The 21,766-nt window shown below is 45.9% G+C and overlaps 1 protein-coding gene across 1 annotated transcript; it reads left to right on the forward strand.

Moving 5' to 3' along the window:
* Nucleotides 1-2,011: 2,011 nt before the first annotated feature.
* Nucleotides 2,012-19,076, forward strand: LOC119406570 (uncharacterized). Its single transcript, XM_037673310.2, has 6 exons — nt 2,012-2,261; nt 5,691-6,006; nt 6,378-6,513; nt 12,117-12,284; nt 13,080-13,232; nt 18,783-19,076. Exons 1-6 carry the CDS (start codon nt 2,012-2,014, stop codon nt 19,074-19,076), a joined length of 1,317 nt encoding a protein of 438 aa, XP_037529238.2.
* Nucleotides 19,077-21,766: the final 2,690 nt, after the last annotated feature.

The following is a 21,766-nucleotide window of genomic DNA, read 5'->3' on the forward strand; positions in this document are numbered from 1 at the left end:
TCTCATTCCCATTAGCAGCCATTGTTTACCTCCAAGGTAGTGCCTGGTGAGATTTCTCCTGTGCGTGATTAAACAATAAAAATTTTGTTCAAAACGCCGTTGATTGATGAAATAAACCAACGAAAGACGCCAGATGTTTTGTAAAAGCAAAACGAAAGAACGCCAGATGTTTCTAAAGCAAAGCGAAAAGACGCCAGCTGCTTAACGAAAGACGCCAGATGTTTTCTAAAGCAATGGTTTTCTAAACAATGAGAATTCACAGCGTACATGTAAAATTAAAGTGAGCTGCAAGTCGTCATAACTCATCGAACCTTTAGTATAAACGCGCCCGATCTCACGTCGGTGATGGTGTACTGGGCAGAATTCACGGAAGATTCACGGTTTACCGACGAACCTCCGCAGCTTCGCCCACTCATCATCATTCACTCCGTGGATATGCTGTGATTTTTTTCTTTTTTTTATGAAATTGCACAATGGTCCCTCGTAACCGTTAACATCCTCCATGCCGGGAATTAGACCGCCTGCACGTGCTAGCAGCGCAACGGTTCAGTTGCTACATGCGAAGACGACGGTCGGGCGTGCATATCAGGCGACAATGAACTGTCGCAAAGTGAAATGCCGAGTCTCCTTGATGAAAGACCAGGTCAATGTTGTAATAAATTATGGCGTACTTTAGATCAGTTGTAGCTACAACGTAACTGTCTGATTATTTTAGTCAGTCATGTTATATTTCTTCATAAACTGAATTCGAAAAAGTACTCAAATTACATGCCATAGTTATTCGCGGTCAGCGGTCATCCCTAAAAAGCTAAAGAAAAATTCCATTCTAACACAAAAGTGTCTTATGCCAGGGTCCACGGAGACTGCACTGACGCATTTCCGTCAAGGAAATACGTCAATGAAAACAGACCGCAAAGAAAAACCACCCAAAAAAGTTTTGATCATGTGTACGACAGGGGAGTCGAACCCGCGCTCTCCCGCTCCGCGACGATAGGCGCCAGGGCCTCTACCCACTACGCCACCGACGCTCATGTGCGATGATGTACAAAGGCGCTTTATATCTGTCGCAGCTTTTCCCTTTTACAGTGAGCTTCGTTAGCGCGGGGGGCGGCGTCTCCGTCAGGGATTGGTGCAGTGAAGTACTGCATCCTGACATTAACGAGCTCCGATAGCAAGCAGCGAGCGCCTTGGTAGTTTCAGCTTTCGGTGCAGCGAGATAGGCGCCAGCGAGCGGAATGCGTTCCAGAATTCCGGGCTCAAGCCACGAACTCTGCCTCTCGCCTTCCTGAAGCACTGTGTGGTATTTGCATGAGCACGGGCGTAGGTTATATTATTACTGGAGTGCGCACACCTTCGCGTCTCTCTCCTCAAATGAGCACACTTTGAATGAGTGCATAGAGAGTACCTGTGTATGTTATGTGCAAGTTGATGCCATCTCTGCGTGGGATTTAGTATAGGTTGTGTTCAGGTCTATGTTAACCATGTCAGGTACCACAAAGGTTTACTCGTGATTTTGGCGCAGGTCGTCGCGATGGAGCGATGCCGCCAGGCATCAACGTCAGTGTATCCATGTCAAACGGTGCTAAAGCTGCCAAACACCAACAGACATTGTGCAAGCGCTCATGCATCAATGCAAAATAAACGTAAACTATACTGTCGTGAAGACGTGGTTCACTTTCGTGTTATACTGATATCTATGACGGAGGTGTCAACCGTGTTGTTTTAATGCCCACCGAAACGCCTCATGGGCAACGTCTTGTTCAAAAGGGTACAGCCTTCAGCAAAGCGATCACGCGCAGCAAGGTATTTCAACCAGAAGTGACCAAGGAACTCTAGGAAATAAGTATGACTAATTTACGATTAGTTTTGTGTTTGCGGTCACCTCCTTGCCAATACCACACAGAAATGGCAAAACTAAATCGTGCCTCAGGACTCCGTGTTGTAAAGCAATATTTGTTGCAGACAGAAAACTGTGATGAAGACATGCTTTCTTTCTTTGTTACAGAAAAGAATGGCGAGCTCGTCGAGGGCGGTTCGCGACCCCGGCATTCTAACCCCGGAGTACATGGCTTCGCTCGCGAGTCTGTGCAGGGTGAACTGCCCAACGGTAAACGAAATCACCGCGATTTTCACCATCGAGTTTCGCCGCGCCCTGAGGGGAGGGCTGCCGAGGACGTCTGCTGGGCCTGTAGGTGTCAGTCTCCAAGTTCCATCGACGTCCAGGGGACATCCGTCGGCAACCAGGGGTGGCGTCAGATTCCGTAAGTCTAGTTTCCCTGCGATTTTCTTGCCCATTTTTACACTGAAGCTGTTTGTGCATTTGCCATTCACGATAAACACGCAGATGAGTTCGATATGTGGCCCCTAATTGCGTCGTCTAACAGCACATTTGGAATTGAATAAAACATATGCAGCATTCGGTGATGGGGAGATAACTACCATGCTCTTTGTCATGTGTAAGCGAAACTTCACTGTGCAGTATACCTTAGCGGAGTCCACAGCACACTGAAGGATGCAGCGGTAGGACACGCGCCAAAGTCAACGTGGTCCGTAATTTAGAGCTCGCCAATTCGAAGTGACGCTGGTATGCGATGAGCAAGGGCATCCTTTAATCCGGCATTACTACTTAATAATAATGTCTGGGGTTAAACTCAAATGCTTATCATCCCTCCGCATTGTGGACCCGTACCTCATCCTTAACTCAGAATTTCTTGTTAAATTCCTACGCAATGCCAACCCTGCATATTGTCGTGCCGTAAGTGTAGACGTGGGGGATCATTTTTATTCCCTCCCTCATGATCATCTGTTGGTGGCGGTTAAGGAATGTATTACTATTGATAATGATGAACTTGCCTTCATAACTGACAGTGGCATCGCAACTGAGTCGTTTTTGGAGCTCCTGTCCTTTTATTTAGGGTCTATGTTTATATCCTACAGCGATGTGTTCTCTGTTCAAAAGGCTGGCATATGCATAGGGTCTGGGGTTGCTTTTATCCTCAGCGACATCTTTCTGAGTAAAGTTGACAGGGAGCTAGAGACCGTACTTGATAAGCTCACTACTAAAGTTTTTCGCTATGTCGATGATTTCATAGTTTTATTTATTAATGACGCTCATGACGTCAAGGCCGCGGAAAGTTTGAGCCATTTTGAGCAAAAAGGCCTTGGCATTAAATTTACCTCTGAAATTTTGAAGGATGACTCAATTCAGTTCCTTGATTTAAAGGTAGGGTTCACAATGAATGTTTGCTGGCAGTATGCACCCAGATCGGTAAAACCTTTGTTGAAGTAGAGTTCAGGTCACACAAAGTTAGTAAAAAATGCTATTGCTCGTTCCTGCTTTCACTCTGCGTTGACCCAATCTTGTCATCATTTGGTGGCATCCAGTTTCGCTCGTCAGGTGAAAAAATTGACGGAAACTGCTTTTCCGCAAGAGTTGCTCTCTGTTACTTGAGAGAAGATACTTATGGAAATAAAAAAAGGCAGCGCCAACGAACCCAAGCCAGCCCAAGCAACAGGCAAGAAAGTCGCTGTAATACCATACATCCATTGGTCTTACTCACCGACTCAAGCAGGTTGCCTACTACCATGATGTACGGGCTTTGATCTCGGCGCGAAATAAGTTGAGCAGACTGTGTGTAAAGGCTGACCTTGGCGTAAAGATTAAAGAGGTTGATGCAAGGGTATGTTGCACTGTAAAGCATGCCCATAGCTACGTATCTTGCTGCTCCTGCGTTGTTTATTCAACACCTCTGTCATGTAACCGCGTTTACGTGGGCCAGACGGGGCGGTGCCTTAATGTGCGATTAAGGGAGCATCACAATTCCTTGAAAGGCCCGGCAAGCTCATCACTTCATTGCCGCCACTGTGAGTGTACGCCCGTTTTTGGTTCCGCTACAATTTTGTACAAACACAGAAGCCAGAAAGCACGTGAACTTGTTGAGGCCGCACACATCTCTAAACTGTCGCAAGCATGTGTCAGCCAGACGTCGGTAACACTACATGATAAGGAATTTGCATGTCTTGGAATAAGATGAGACATGTGGCATGTGTTTGCTTTGGTTTTTGAGCGAGGGAAGAGGCAAATGTTCTTTGCGCATGCACCGTTTCCGCGGTGCGATGTTTATACGTTTACTCCTGATTAAAGAAGCTTAGTTGAAAGTCAGCGCCTGTTCTTGTCTTTTCTTCCTGTGTGCGTAGTCTTGATATTTGCGCTGTTTACCTCCATTGGATGTTGCGTTCGTTGAGATATTTGTAATTGCAATTATTTATCATTGCTTCACAATGTGAAGGAAGGTTCCTGAACAAAGGTGAATTTTTCATCAACTGGGAAGGTTTCTTTATAAGAAACGCGTTTGGATTTTCTTTGAGGCTTCGTGCTAAACGCGAGCGGACGAGTTTTTTTTTCACACCGTACCGTCCACCCGTCCGTTTTTACCTGCGCTTGCTGGCGAGAGATGCACCATCGGTGGTCCGATCACCACGGAGGCGATCCGAAATGTCATGTTCGCAGCTCAACTTTACTCGCTTTTCCTATTTTGTGAGGAAGCGCCCTATCGCTTTCGAGCTACCAAGGTGGCCCAGTGGTTAGGTGCTCGGGAGCTGACCCGGAAGACGCGCGTTGCATACCGGCCGCAGCGGTCCCAATTGAATGGAGACGAAATAGCACAGGCCCACGTGATGCTCTGTCTCATGCACGTTAAAGACCCCCAGGTGTTCGAAGTTATCTGCTGGCCTCCACTCTGACATCTCTCATAGCCTCAGTCGCTTTGGGGTTTTTAACCCCACCAAACAATCATTCAAGCGGCTTTTCCTGGCACTCGGTGCACCTGTTTCTACTCCTTAAGCGTCACTCTACTCTGTGACGCATAATTCTTGTCTGGACCAACCCAAACCAACGGATAATATTCGTTTGTCTGTAAACTGCTTACTCTTGGTGGATACCAAATTACCAGAGCCGTTGACGGCAGTAGCAAAGCTGACAATAACGTCTGTAGGCGTTTAATTCAAATATGACAGATTTGAGAATTTTATTTTCCTCCTACTATGTTCTAGTCGAAAGAAAATGATGAATGTACTTCCACCTAATGATTACTTAGCTGCAAATAATTTACACCAGCAGTGAAGTGGAACACACAAATGATTACAGTATTGTCCCCGTAAGCTTCTGGTTAGGCTCTGCATTATCAGACGTCGCTACCAGCGTTGTTCATCGCTAGATGTCTCCGCTGACGCTGTATCCGTAAACTGCAAGAAATCTAAGAAAAAAACTATAAATCTCTCTCACCTTTCACTGCAACTGTGATCTCGTATGGGGTTTTACACGACTGCATCCAACAAATGGAGCGCGTGCTCGATAATTAGGCCTCCGCTGCCGCGTTGGCTCAGTGGTTGCAGTGCTCGGATTCTGACCCTATAGTCTCTGGTTTGATTTTGGTCACGGAGGTCGCATTTCGATGGAGGCGAAAAGCGAAGGGCCCGTCTACTGTGCGATGTCAGTGTAGGTACAGGACTCGGGTGGCCGAAATTACCCGGAACACCCCATTACGGCATCTTTTATAGCCTGAGTCGCTTTGGAACGTTACGACTAGATAAACCTGCCGAATAAGAAGCCCTCCGGAATTCGCGAAGTATGACACTTTGCCATCGGAAATTTTCACCCTGATTTTTTTGTCTGACCATCCTTGCCGCAGGTCGTTACCCCCCAGAGTTGGTCACGGGCCGTCGCGGGGACGGCGACACCAGTGGCGGCACCAGACGGCGACACGAAAGCGACCCCGATCAGCGCTACGATCGTTCGTGCACATGGGAGCCCGGGAAACCGTGCTGGCTTTCGACTGAACTAGCACGATGGAATCGAGTGCTTGCCAGGGGCTGCTTCGAGCTGTGGGAACACGTGTGGACCGAGTTGACCATATCTGGGTTCCCATGGCCCGAGTTTGATGAGCCCGGTGTCTCGGATTTGCTTCGTGTTTCACTACTGATACACTTTCTGCTGCGCCAGCACAGGTTAGCAGCTAGATTACTTTTTTCCTCGCAGAATCGCTGCCGTTGATGCTTATCGAAAGCATTGTATATTAGATAATACAAAAGGAAAGAATGAAACTTCGGATGCCACTGGGGTTTTCTTTTGGAAGGTTGAAAGCATGCGCGTGCGACAGAGGCGTAAGGTGTCCACTTGTACGGGAAAGGGCGGGCATGCATCAGGCTTCAAGCGGCACAGGCGGTGGATCGAGCTGGACTAACTCATGCGAAAGAAAGCGTAGCGTCCACGCTGATGTGACTTTACATTTTTCCTGCTGCCCTCGTATGACATGAGTAATAACTGTAAGAGTTGCTACTGACTGTCGAGTGAGGCGTGGGATTTATACCTTTTGCAGATGCGTGAAGCGCGTCATTATCAACTTCGACGTAAGCTCGCTGCAAGATGTCATGTTCTGGGACGCCATAAGGAACGGAACGGCTGCCCTCACCTACTTGGAATTCCAGCTCACGAAAGCTTGCCAAGTGGGCCAAGTGAGTGAGCTTTCATATGCGAGAAATCTCTGCAGCCGGCTCAAGGCAGACGTCGTGTGGCCATTGCAAACCTAACCCAGTTTTCTTTTTTGCTGTGATGCGTATATTACTAAAACTTCGTCACTTTTAAGTGTGCCGCAATTTAGGTGTTCGGCTTGTCGTCCATCCGCAAACTTCATGTGGCGTGATTGCTCAAAATGAAGTGGTCAGTCAATGCGGGCCAAAAACAAGGCTTAAAACCGGGTTAAAATAAACGAACGAGGTCTAGAATAATATACATAAAAGCAATAATCAAGAAGTCATCGCTATCAATAACTTAAGATGGCTCAAACCGCTTCGGAAGCATGCGGCTGGCACCTCCGCTGCGCACGAGACGGCGCCACCACCTCGACAAACACGCGATCTCTCCTCCCACAGGCGCTTGTCAGTCGTTTTGGTCGCTACAGCTTAAGAGAGAAACAACCTGACTGAACTCGCTGCGCACGACACGTATCTCAATTGCCTTAACAAGCAGGAACGCGATGAAGCGCATAAAAAAGCGCGCATGTCGCACACCTCATTCGCGAATATCCCTACCAAGGTTCTACTAATGCGGGGAAAACCCTACGTGCATAGCTCAAACGTTGACGTTAGCGAAAATGTCGTAAACGGAGCAGTATGAACTCTACGAACGGGAATCGCTGGGTGCCCGTGCTACGCACTTCCTCAGGTTTCACAGCAGTGGACCTACATTTAGCGCAGGATTTAGAACTACACCAATCGTTACACAATTTGCTTTCTTTAGTATGTCAAAAATAGTGAGCACTAGAGGGCGAGGAGTGGGGGGGGGGGGAGGGGCTTATGTTATTATGGGTGCGCCATGCTTTCCCTCATCTTTAGTCAGTCGCAGCCGCTCCGTCATTGTTTGAGGTACATGGTAATGGACACACAGGTTTTTGACAACGGCTGCCGAGGACACTTGACGTTGCATTCTAGAACTGTTTACTGCCCACATTTCTCCGGAAAGTCGAGCATTAAAGGCACAGGCCACTATGAAAAGTACGTGATCACCTAATTTTACAGCGGAAGCTGTTATGAGATCACAAGAACAGCGGATTTTGGTGGTGTAGTTTCCGGCCGCCGCCGCTGCCGTTGTCCGTAACCGCTATCGCGTGAAATGGAAAAAATCTCCCACCGGCACCACCTTGGAGGTCAAAGCGTAAGACTGGTTACGGACTACGACTACGAGGGACGAACGGGTGCCGCCTTAAGGAGCTTCGCCCCTAAAAAAAGGCAGATCCCACGCGTTGTGGAAATCGGTTTCATGCGAAGTCAGCGAGTACTTCAAAGCCGTATTTTATGGCTTTGAGCCAAGCTTTACGAGGTGGATCGACATGTTTATAATGCGAAGCATTTCTTAGCGAACTTCTACGACATTGAGCGTATCTATCTATCTATCTATCTATCTATCTATCTATCTATCTATCTATCTATCTATCTATCTATCTATCTATCTATCTATCTATCTATCTATCTATCTATCTATCTATCTATCTATCTATCTATCTATCTATCTATCTATCTATCTATCTATCTATCTATCTATCTATCTATCTATCTATCTATCTATCTATCTATCTATCTATCTATCTATCTATCTATCTATCTATCTATCTATCTATCTATCTATCTATCTATCTATCTATCTATCTATCTATCCGCCTACGACTGTGCTCTCCTGGCCGTTTCGTTCATGGGGTGTATACCAAAATTGGTATGGCATAGGATGACTGTATGACGAACATAAATGACTGGTCATAACATAAAAATCATGATATGCATGTCATGTACAGCATGATTTACATACTACAGTCTTGGGGCTCTTGCAGCCGTTTCGCTAATTTGATATATACCAATATTGCTATGGCTTGGCAAGAGAGTATGGCGAACATAAATAACAGGAGTTTATATGAAAATCATGACACGCATGTCATGCACAGCATGACTTACGTGCCACGCTCATGGTGCGCTGGCGGACGTTTCGTTCGCTTGATATACACCAAAATTGGTATTGCGCGACCTCACTGTGTGACAAACATAAATAGCAGGAGTTAATGTGAAAATCACGGCACGCACATCATGTACAGCATGACTTACGTGCCACGCTCATGGTGCGCTGGCGGCCGTTTGGCTAGATCGATATACACCAAAATTGGTATTGCATGATGTGACTGTGTGATGAACATAAATAATAGGCGTTGACATAAAAATCATGACAGACGAGTCATGTGCAGCATGACTTACATGCCACGCTCATGGTGCGCTGGCGGAGGTCTCGCTAGGTTGATATACACCAAAATTGGTATTGCGCGACATGAGTGTCGGACGACCATAAATAACAGGATTTAATATGACAATCATGAGGCGCATGTCATGTAGGGCACGATTTAGACACCACGCTCATGGTGCGCTCGCGGCCGTTTTGTTAGCTGGATATATACGAAAATCAGTGTGGCATGACCTGAGTGCGTGTCGAATATAAATAGCAGATCACGAATCCTATATATGTACCAGAATGCACGTTTCATTAGCATGGCATATACCAGATTATACATCCATGCATTCATGGCAAACTTGCGATATATAGTGAACTAGATGTCACGACATGAATGACTTCGTTTGCCTCCATGGCAAACAAGACGATATATGCAGCTCTTTGCTGGCTGCTTCGCATTACTTCGATTCCCACATTGCGGGGGATCTGCCGGCTTTTTGTAAGTGCAGTAGCTGTGTGCACATTCTGGGCTTACCAGGCACGTCGACAACACTGGCGTTTAAAGGGTAATTTATGTTGCGACGTAACGTCAGCCTTCACGTTAGATTACATACGTCAGTATCATCGAAACTGAGGGCACTTTAGGGTGCAATCATGTGAACATCATACGTAACTTTCGTTAATACATTCCTTCGGGGTCGAGCAATGCTTTAATATCGCTTGCTGAATCATACGGATACAAATGTAATGTTTATTAGACTGCTCTAAAGGCGGAGCCAACACTGGAACCACGATTGACGTTAACCCGATATGTCACCTGTGTCGTAGGAGTACATATGTAGTGTTTATTGCTTTCTTGTAAAATTACATAGGCAGCGCTACAACGAAAATTGATATTGCACCGTCATTACGCCTGCATAGGCTGTTTTTCCAAAGAAGTTTATAGACCAGCCGTGGCTCTGTGGTAGAGTACCTGATTGCCACGCAGAATGCTTGGATTTGATTCCTTCTGGGATCCTAACTTTTCTTCTTTCCATTCGTCAGGTCAACGCTGCCGATGTCGGCTTTTCTTAACGCTGTCGCATTTGAATTTATAATGTCTGTTCCGCTATTCCTGGGTAGATATCAACTGTCAATCACCTGTGGCGAATACCCGCACCACGGATTTTTTACGTAGCGGCCGTGCGCCTACACCGCGGGCCGTGGTAAACGGGTGCGCGCCACACGTGTCTGGAGGAAAGGGTTTGACGACGTACGCGGCAGAATTTTCACGTCATTGATGTCATCACCCGACAGTAATCTTCGTCATATCCTCTTACGTTCCCATGCCACTTTTGGTCTACACCAAGGAGGCGATCTTGACAGCACAAGACGTAGGCGGCTAGATAGATAGATAGATAGATAGATAGATAGATAGATAGATAGATAGATAGATAGATAGATAGATAGATAGATAGATAGATAGATAGATAGATAGATAGATAGATAGATAGATAGATAGATAGATAGATAGATAGATAGATAGATAGATAGATAGATAGATAGATAGATAGATAGATAGATAGATAGATAGATAGATAGATAGATAGATAGATAGATAGATAGATAGATAGGGATGGATGGATGGATGGATGGATGGATGGATGTTTAGGTGTTTTCATTTCGCGATACCTTGAGCAAATGCGCATGCGTCAAGGCGCCGCGGCGCGGCGCGAGTGGGAGTATAACATGCTCGGTTTTTTGCGTATACATAACGTGACGAACCTGGCGTCACCAATTTGCATTACATGGTGTCGGGGCGCTCGCGACCGTTTAATTAAATGTATATATAAAAAAATGGTGTGCCGAGACATTTTTGTATATCAAACATGAATAACAGGTGGTACCATCAAAATTTTAACCTGCATGCCATGCACGGCATGACTTGGATGCCACGCTCATGGTGCGCTCGTAGCCGTTTCGGTAGCTTGACATATACAAAATTTGATATTGCGTCACGTGAGAGTATGGCTAACCTAAATGACAGGTTGTATTATGAAAATCATGTGATGCTTGTCACATACGGCATGGCTGACATGGCATGCTCATATTGCGTTGGCGGCCGGTTCGCTAGCTTGATATACATCAAAATTTACACTGCGCGACGTCACGCCTATGACGAACATAAATCACAGGGCGTAACATGAAAATAATGACAATACATCGCCCTGTACGGCATGTTTTATATACTACGCGCATGGGGCGCTTGCGGCCGTTAGCGAACTAGATATACATCAATATTTATATTGCGTGACGTGACTGTACGACGAACGTAAATGGCAGGTGGTAACATGAAAAAAGTGATATGCATGTCAGGCACTTGATGGTTTACATGCCACGCTCACTTCACATGCGCGACCGGCTCTTTAGCGAAATGTACCCCAAAACTGGTACTGAGCGACGTGACTGTATGACGAACATAAATGACAGGTGGTAATATGAAAATAATGACATCCATGTCATCTAGGATATGATTTACATGCCATGCTCGTGGCCGGTTCGCTAGCTGGATATATACCTAAATTGGTATTGCGTGACGTCACCCTATCACAAACATAAATGCCATGTGGTAACATGAAAATAGTGGCATGTATGTCATGTACGACATGGTTTACATGGCCCGCTCATGGTGCGTTTGCCACTGTTTCGCTAGTTTCATATACACCAAAATTGGTATTGCGCTACGCGGCTGTGTGACGACTTTAAATGACAGGTGGTGACATGAAAAAAATGACTTATGTCATGTGTGGCACGATTTACATGACATGCTCATGGTGCAGTCGCGGCTGGTTCGCTAGCTCGATATACCTCAAAACTGGTATGGCGTGACGTCACGGTATGACGCCCATAAATTACATGTGGACGCATGCTAGTCAAGACATGCACGTCATGTACGGCATCATTTGCACGCCCCGCTCATGGTGCACTCCGGGGCGTTTCGCTAACCTGATATACACTACATTTGGTTTTGCGCGAAGTGACCGGATATCGAACATGAATGGCAGGTCATGCATTTTACATACCGGATTATACGCTTCAGCAGCATGGTATATACCAGACTTTACATGCATGCTTGCATGACAAACCTGCGATTGTGAAATACATGTCACGACACAAATGATTTCATTCAATGATGTCATTTCACGCCTTGAAAGACAAACAAGGCGATGTATGCGCCTCCTTTCTGGCTGCTGCGCATTTCGTCGATTGCCACAGTGCGTCGGATCTGCCGGATTTTTTTTGTTTGTCAAGAGGAGCAGTGTTGACTTTTCTTTTCTGAATCTTGTTCTTGTATGCTTTGGCTTTGCAGGTTCCGAGGGCTGACTGCATTCGCTGGGCTGACTCCATTTCCAACCTCAGATCCCTTGAGTCCTTGAGCATTTCGCGTGTTTACTTCGAAGGCGAAAGCGCTGAGCTCTTGGCCAACTTCCTGCAGGAAACCACTACGCTCACCGCTCTCTCTATGGATGATGTGGAGGTGATTTTCCGCTTTTCTGGCTTGTCTAGCCAACTTTTTTCAGCCTATTCTATGGCTATAGATAAGCATAACATTTTGGTATTATAATGCTTTGTACTCTGCTCCTTACTTTGTGTCACGCAAACACTATGGTGTGCTGCACCTGTAAGCCTGCCAGTATGTTTAGTTTGAACCCACAGGACCTTGATGCCTCTATAAAAGCTGGAATGTAGGGTGATAGACCGGGGGAGGTTGGTGTCTTCTCTCTCTTACCTTTAATCACATAGATATTCTGATGAATACTGCGAATTGAATTTGTCCTCTCGGTTAGAATTGTAAACATTCGTAATGTGCAGAAGTGTTGATAGGCGGGCTAACTGGTATATATTTATTATTAAAACTTGGCAGCGCAAACAAACAGGACGCAGAAGGAGCGGGACACAGACAAGCGCAGACTGAAGCGTGTTTATTCTCAGGAGAAATATATAGCGCAAGAACACGAGGGGAGAGGGCAATACAAGAGGGAAGGGATTTCTTCTGTCAATAAATCCAAATATTATTCTGAGGTTGTTTGTGTCCCGCTATTTGTGTGGCCCGTTTGTTTGGGCAGCCAGGTTTCCATAATGATTCATAATGTGACTTTCTGGCAGCGTCTGAAGGATTTAGACAATCAAATGGGAGGATATTTGATCGTTAAGGTGTCATGTAGCCCATTCGGGTTCATGGTCTATGACAAGCTTTCTCAATGGGCAGATTTTTTAATCGCTGGTGGGGCTAGTTGGTGGTTGCTCATTGTTGGTCATTGCTCACTTTCAGCCTGTTGGCGACATTCCCGGGAGATTCCTGGAAGCTCTCGTCCTGAACAGGACGCTAAAGAACTTACGCCTGTGCGACACGCTTTTGATGGCTCGAAACGGCGAGGCCCTCGCGAAGTTCGTCCGCAACCACTCCGTCATCGAAAGCATTGAGGTAAGGGACGACCAAGCTAGCAAGGCTGCCATCGTGTTCGCTGAAATAAGCCAACATGTTTAATGGGACGTCTGAGGGCACGTTTTCTACTTGCGGGATCTGACTTGGGGATCTCATATTCTGCCAGTCAACACGTCATCCGGCGCCCAGTATATGTTTCACGATAAAAAGTATGCCCATTCTGAAGGGGCACTAAAGTCAGACAATAAATTAGTTTTGACTGATAATTTATGCTACGAAAACTCTGTCGTTAATTTCGCCACCATATGTTTACTTATAGATGAGAGAGTCAATGTCAAGTTTCACTTTTCAATTTCCCGACATAATGTCGGATGGTAACGTCACGGATTTCTGTCTGTTTCCGGTTTGCCATGCGTCGTAGATGGAAAATAATCATCATGAACCGGCGCGCACTCTTTTTGTCCTCTTCTACATCGCCCTTCTCTGCTTTTTTTTATTAAATGTGTTTAAGGAGAGGTTGGAGCCTATACATGGCCCCGGCTACTCCTCTTCCCTTACTTATTAATTAGCTTCATGAGCTTATAAATAAAAGTAGACTCACTCACGGCAATGTCCTTTTAAAAGAAATGTTCACACGTCATGCATAATGTCCACGTGATGGACACAATGTTCACACACAAGACACACAAGAGCAGTCCTTTGTAGAATGCGATGACATCACACAAAATCCCTGGGCATTGCCCACACTTTAAACACAGCTGTCTTGAATCACAAGAGGCAACGCGAAGCACGTGACCAGAAGTATCTCAATGTAAAGAATAATTAGAAATATGAATCAATATCTTTTTGATATTCCCGACTCTTCTAAAAACTGTACTAGGGCTCGTGCAGCAATGTTTGAAGAGTTTCTGTTGGCCATGGACCCAATACTTTTGCTAATGATAGCGGCCGTCTGTCCAATCTGTGTAGTTTTTGTAAGAATTTTTTACGGTGAACAGCATAATTTTTTTGCAGTGTAGGAGGAGGTGTTCTATGTCTTCTTCCGCCTCTTCACATGTACATGTAGCGCAGTTAGTTTTTCTTATCCTTTATAGGAAGCTCTTAGTGTAGGCAGTGCCTAGACGAAGTCTGTGAATTACTGTTTCTACAGAACGGCTAATTTTAATCGGAATTTGAAATTCCATTCCAGAATCGATTGTATATATTTGATAGTTTTGAGCTCCATTCGCGAACCAAGTCTCTTTGGACAATCGACCACAGAGTTCCTCTTGAGCTTCGCTTCCAAAAAACTTGCGCGTCCGGCGTGGGATGTAATAACTGTGATGGGCGAGACAGGTAGTACAGCGAAAGAGAAAGATAGAGAGAAAGTCTTGGCGAGAAAACGTTATTTGGGTGGGAAGATTCCAGCCCCCGCGATCGGAAGGCACGCGTCGCAACCACTCGGCTCTCCGGGCACGCTAGCAGAGCATAGCATAGCCTATAGTATAGTAAAGCAAAGGAGTGGGAAATTAATGTGAGGGTGAGGATAAAAATTATGAGGGGAATTGAATTCAGAGAGAAAGAAAGAGATAGAAAGAGAAATATAGAAATACAGAGATAGAAAGACACATACTAAAAAAGATAAGAGCTCAAGCAAACTGATGTATAGTGTAATATAGCAAGGGGCGGGAAGAAGACAGGTAAAAGGGTAAAAGCCTAGTCAAGCCAGGACGAGCTTAGGTGCCCATGAGCTCTGCTGTAAGCCAGCATTGCACGACTTAGTGCAAGCAGAGCTAATTTTTTCCTACCTAGGCGACATTGACTCAATGATATGAGTCTATGACCCCGTAGGAGGACAATGTACTTGTTTTTTACTGATTAGGAACTAAGTTGTACCCAGTAGACGCATTCGAAATCTACGACGTCACGATGTTTGGTGCGGGAATTTCAAGGTGGCGTCGCCACGTGCACTTGCTTATTGCGCATTTTCACTCTAGCTAATCGCCTTCACGCGGCAACCATGGTAAATTCTGAATACCGAACGAGTAATTTATGACGATGTGAAAAATCGTTTCCTCTTTAGTGGCCCATTAAGTACCTCGTAAAGCTCTTGCAGTATAGCATAAGCACACTCGCCATGTTGTAGTCTGGCCAGTGGGAGAATAGCGTTGTTCTAACAGTGTATCGCAGTTAACCTCAAGAATACAAATGTTTGTGCCAGTCAGCCATAAAAGTTTATTATTTGTGCTCGTAGTGATGGATGCTGCAGCCCCCGCAGATCGAGCCTAGTTGGTGCGCTAGAGTGGTAGACGTTGCAAGGTAGCTCCGTTTCGCAATTGCAAGACTGATTTCAAAATGTTACCAGTGCAAAGAACGATTAGGAAGATACGAGACAACAAAGGTAAAGAGCGCTCTTTACCTTTGGTGTCTAGACCCTTCCTAATCGTTCTTTGCGCTGTTAACATTTTGAAATGAATCCACACCAACTTGCCCAAGTCTCAACCTTTGCAAGGCTGAGTCACAGCAAAAGCCAAGGTGTCGCGTTCGGTTTCCGAAAGTTGCTTTGAATCTTTGGAATTTTAATGTTATCCGCAGAAGCAATGCAGAATACGATAAATACATCAAAAGCATCCAGACCCTTAGCATAAAACTAGTTTGGATTCATAAATAAAAAGTAAAAAATTCGACATACGTATATACAAAATACCCATTTGTAGCTTTTGTGTGCCTATGCAGGTAGGTGCCAGAGTATTGTACTTATATTTAAACATTATTATAGGTCTTTGTAATTGTGTTTCAAGTTGACATAAATATATTTACTTCGTTTTATTTGAACAGTAAGACTGTTTTACAAAGTACAAGCATTAATAGAGAGCTGTCTTTCGCCACATACACTTTTAACAAGTTCATATCTATAGGAGCACTCCAAATTAACGTATGGTGTCATAACCATGAGTGCTTCCTCACGATTATTGAAGTAACCTGTCCCGTTGCGCATCTTAAAGTGACACTACTTCCGAGTCGGTGCTTGAATTCCGCCGGGTGCGCATACTAGTGATGCAGAACTATCGGTAAATTGACTATCGATAGTACCGATATTTTTTTTTGAAACTATCGATAGTGCAATCGGTAGTTCCATCGTTAATATTACTAGCGATATTACTGCCACGCGTGTTTATTGCTTTGTTTTCACGTACTCGGGTTCAGTATAACCCACAAAAACTGTTAGCAACGTTTGACGCAGACTGTGCCGTAATGTTTTAGAAGTTTCACATTTGTTTGAGATCATTCCGTTAGGACTAAGCACGGAACGCGAATAGTCAAGTTCATTCGAGAGGTTACGCGAGCACCAGCGATAACGCTGGAAGGTTTGATGACTGATGTATAAAGGACGACGCGTTCCACCGATGATCAGATTACTCAACGGCTGACGACTGCTTCCGCTGCTATCAGTTCGCAGCATGTATCGCTTGCATTTTGAGTTTTGATTTTCTGGGCACAAGTTCGCTCAAATAAAGAGCTCCGTATTTCCCAGTGTTGCTGCAGCATTCTTCACCGTCACAACCACTTGACAATACTATCAATAGTGGTGTGAATAATGATGCGGTTGCTGGCCAGCCATTTTGCCAAAATATTTGCGATAGCCTACTACCAGCTTCGCTTTATTTGTGAGCAATTTTCGGCAGAGAAGCGAATTATTTCCGTCGTGAAAATGGCGGAATATATCCATCAATAAATTCGTATCCAAAAGCAACCAGTTACACCTTACAATTAACTTCTTGATACTTTTTTTTATTTTGAAATCATAAAATGTAATATCAACTTGAAGCCGCGCAGTCCCTCCACATGTGAAGGTTTCTTTTCCGCTACAGCTGAACAGTTTGACTTTATGATCATGTGTCAGCAAAGCACGCTGGTGAAGAACACAAGCATGTCAACTTTCTTGCCCTCCAGCCTGCTCTTACGGCTTCACTATGTACCACGCGCGCGGGGAACCAAGTTTATTCTGCAGTGAGTCCGCGCTGTCGATTTTATACTATCGATAGTACCATCGAATTTTTTACTATCGATAGCGCTATCGATAGTATTTTTCACCATCGATAGTTCGATAGTGACTCAGCTATCGATAGTATCGATAGTACCATCGATAGTTCTGCATCACTAGGGCATACCCATCTGACCCGGGACCGCCGGGTTAAATGCGTAATGCCCACACCATGTGGAATGTATCCGCAAGCGGATGATGCGGGCCTTCCCCACAGAAGACAGGACTGAAATGCTTAAGTATCGCTGGTCATAATACAGTGTTGGTGTATAGACGTAAGAGCCAGCGCTCGTCAGCCTTTGTCAGGCCCGGTGCTGGGGGCGTAAATCGGAGCCTGTTCGAACTGTACATCACTGCGATGTCGCGATATGAGGTGACCAGATCAGGTTCTCGATCGCCAGGCGATGGAGCGCGAGGCGCCTGGGTGGTGCAGTCATCGCCTCTCTCGAACCAATGTGGAATGCAGAGTGAAGAAATTTTCAAGAATGCGGCGGTCGCCAGTGTCTTCTGGCTACCCAGTCTAAGCATGCCTATGAAGTCCTCTTTCAAGCAGTATGTTTTGCGGCCCCACGTGCGCTTATATGCAATGAGTGCTTTCACAGCCGTCCGAGCTTTTAACAAACTCATTACTGACTTGTTTGATGAGTGAACGCGCGTAGACAAACATTACAGTGCTATCTTACGGGTTCCATTTCGATATGTGTGTTTTTAGAGGTTGTTATTACGCGACACGCTATTTTAACGGCTACTGTGTTGGTTTTTTTTTTAAACCTCAAGTTGTCGGATTCGAACCCCTGTCGCACTGGTCAAATTTCTGTGGAAGTGAAATGCGAGATCATTGGCTTAATTGAGTTTAGGCGCACGTCAATCGGCTCCAGACGGTGAGGAGTAATTCATAATTGCCCGGTGCGGTATGTCGCCTAACGATATCGCAGTTTTGGTGCGTAAAAATGGCCATTTACTCTTGTATATAGCTTTTTTGGGCCTATAGAATTCGAGAGTTTTTGTACCCTTTTCTTCTGTTCATGAAATTCACCTCGAAGTTCCTTATAGGAACAGGAGCAGCTGCCGGAGGCACCACCCACAGTAGGACATTGATGTGCAGTTCTTGTAAGGGATGTCCCTCGTTAGCGTGGGTCTTTCCCATGAAGACAAATTTGACCCACATTTTATAGGACCTCTTTTAGGCGCCCACTCCTGGGCTGGGCGTCGTAATTCGACGTCGTTTACTCTCAGTAGATGACCAACGCAGGCGAATGAGGTCGTCAAGGTAACATGTCTCTCACACGTCGGCACGTTGTCTTGTACGAGGTCTGGTTCGCTAATGTATAACTTAATGCACTAGCAAGTGTACAGCAGTGTTTCGCCTTCAAGTGTTCCAAGAAGTGTACAACTTTTTCTGCACACGTATTCACTTTATCATTGTCTCCTGCTCTTACATGAGTATCAATTTGTGGGCTCAAACAGCTAAGATTTTATCTCAACCTCAGCCAGTCAACATTGCCTTTGTGATGCAGTCACATCATCTGCAACTTGATGCGTTGACTTGCGTCCACTCTCGGCAGGTGACTGGGGTGGAACACTTTTCCCCGTCAGCCCTCCTGAAAGCGGCAGTGCAGAGCCCGAGTCTGAGGCGTCTACACATCAACTCATGTACCATCAAAGCCATTGATATCGAGCAGATGGCCGACGACCTGACTCGGCCGCCGGCGGCTCCAGCATCTTGTGAAAACTTGATGTCAAGGCCAGGTTCACCGTCGAGACGCCTTGAGGAGCTTGGATTCTACCGATGCTTCGGTTGCGACCCAATAGTGGAAGAAGCCTATGCATCCCTCATAGGAGGCAAGCGTTCTTTCTAACATAACTAGCGGGGCTCATATTAGCCTAAAACTTGTGTAGGAGAACAATCAGTGACTTACCGTGACAACACGCGGACATTGAAGCTATAAGTTCGCGTGTGTGATTGGCTAGCGAGATCACGTGGTGACCTTAATGCGCCTGTAGATTTGAAATACGCCATTAGTTTGTTTCTTCTTTGTTCATTCCGTGGCTGCAGTTATGTGGCCTGCGTGACGCCTACTATTGCGAAGACAGTACATGGTAAAAATAAGACAGTTTAGTCTCATTCCAAGCATAATAATCATTGTCATGATTCCGAGCATGAACATTCCGATCAGCGTTATTTAACGTATTCACCACCATTTCGTTTTATTTATTTATTTGCCCCCCCTTTTAACGCGACAGCGTTGAGGAGCTCGTATCGCAGAAATTCCGCCGTCGGCGTCGGTGTCGGCGCCATTGGTTGTGAGCGAAAAATCATCATCTTGTCCGTGACCGAAAAATGGAAAAAGCTGCAAATAAAATAAATAATAAAAATGTTGGGTCCGAGTGAGAATCGAACCCAGGCCGTTCGCGTGGCAAGCAGGTGTGCTACCACACAGCCACGCCTCTTTTTGTAAGCTTTCTGCACCACACCGAGCTAGCGCTCGGTGTGGTGCAGAAAGCTTACAATTTTTCCCGGTTATGGCGGCATTGCATAACCACGTTGTTCGGAGAAAGCTTTCGAATGGGGCGGGGCCGGATCACATCCCCACTAAGCTTCAAGCTTAGTGTTATAGCTTAAGCATAGTATGCCACATGCCACACACGCTTAAAATGGTTTCAGATGGCACAGGTCTTCGCCTGTGCTTGGAGCTGCACTGAAAGTAGCTTTCATGCATCCCAAAAATACGCGTCCTGTATACAGGTGTCACATTACCAGATGTAATATTGCAGTAATATTGCGTGGTACAAGCGTACATTGCCATCGGGCGTCACACCATGTCACCGTCATAACGACTTGGTGGTTTAAAGACAGTCACCCATTACAAAAGGCACACACATTACTGCGCGTATTCCCTTAATACCACGTAGTGGGTGCATTGCAACTTCAAAAAAGTTTCTCGCGCATAATTGCTCCTGGTTTAAAGCATGTTACCCATTACGTAAGGCACACACCTTAGTGCGCGCACTCTGTTAAACACTAGGGGCACCTTAGTGCGCGCACTCTGTTCGAAGTGCGCACTAGGGGCAGGATATGGCTATCGCGCTGAACTCTTAAAGTCGAAGCTTAAGCGTCCCCCAATGTTTGGTAATGTGACCTGCGTGACAGCCATCTCTCATTATAACGACGACGACGGCACACGGTAAACTAAGAAACCTTTGCTGTAGAAGCTTAAGTTTTTTTCGTTAAGAACAGCCGCTCGTTTTGGTGGCGGTATTGCTGATCTGGTGGAGATGTTATCAACTGCCGCTGCCGTAGTCGGTGTCCGTAGAAGCCATTCCGCACAGGGAGAGAGAGAAAAAAAATTCGGTAATTTCGGACTAAGGCGCGAAGCTTGGCAGAACAAAGTACAGGCGCATCGGCACTCGTACTGCCCGCCGAACGACACGTCTATAGAGATCTGCGGCTTCCTCCTCCGGAGTACGCACTTTCTTAGGATGCCCCATGGCTGTCTCGGCACCATCGGGCGCAGCCAGGCTATGCACTGTAGAGCGGAGGTTGCGCGCGATGACTCCGTCGGTGGGCATGGCTTAGCTACCGCGAAGGCGCGGCCTGACCAGGTAGTGCGGTATCTGGTCGGGATGCTTGCTTGCCATTTCCTTCTATCTTACGTTCTCACTCTTTGCGCCCATTGCTTTAAACTGCCATCGGTCGCTATTCGCCTCGTCTCCCTCGGTCGCTATGCGCGACGGTCTCCATCGTAGAGCGTGTGTTGTGCTCGCCCGTGACTAGGCAACGGCGCGGCGAGTATTTTGCATCACCACTGCGGTTTTTATAATTTGACTAACAGTTTAGGGTTAACAGCGCAAAAATAACACACGGCGGACAGGAAAAAGACCCTAAGTATGCACAACCAACTAGCCCAGTCAGCCACTTTATTGACTAACAGCTTGGCTCTTAAAACAGCGCGCCAGTTCTACACTGTGAAGACTAGAAACTGCGGAGGAGAGCTAAGGATTCGCCTGCATTTTTTGATGCTTTGCTTGTATTTGTGTAAGTCAAAGCTGCGGGTTCGCTTGTCTTTGCTAGCGCTCGGTGTGGTGCAGAAAGCTTACAATTTTCCCGGTTATGGCGGCATTGCATAACCACGTTGTTCGGAGAAAGCTCTCGAATGGGGCGGGGCCGGATCAATAGATCGACTGAAAAAAGAAAGATGCCTTTCGCATTCGAGTCGTCTTCGGCCAATGAATATGGGACCCTATGAGATCTATTTGCTTGTCACCCACACTGCGTCTGGTTACATCGCGCTAGAAGTCTGGGGTCCTCGATTGTGTAACACAATGCATTACGAAGTGCGCAGCACACTTTCGCCTTGAAGTGCTACCGATAGTTCAATATCTAACCAAATATTAAAACTGGTTGGAGAACTTGTATGCAAGAAAGTCGTACTATACGACTATCTGTGGGCGCAGGTGGCCTGCTCAGACTCACGGTGTCCGGCTGCTTCCTGCGAGAGACGTTTGCGACTGCTGCGGCACTCAACCTGCGCAATGACACCCGTTTGAA

Source organism: Rhipicephalus sanguineus, chromosome 10 (genome assembly GCF_013339695.2).
Source record: "Rhipicephalus sanguineus isolate Rsan-2018 chromosome 10, BIME_Rsan_1.4, whole genome shotgun sequence".
In the NCBI taxonomy this organism is placed as follows: domain Eukaryota; kingdom Metazoa; phylum Arthropoda; class Arachnida; order Ixodida; family Ixodidae; genus Rhipicephalus; species Rhipicephalus sanguineus.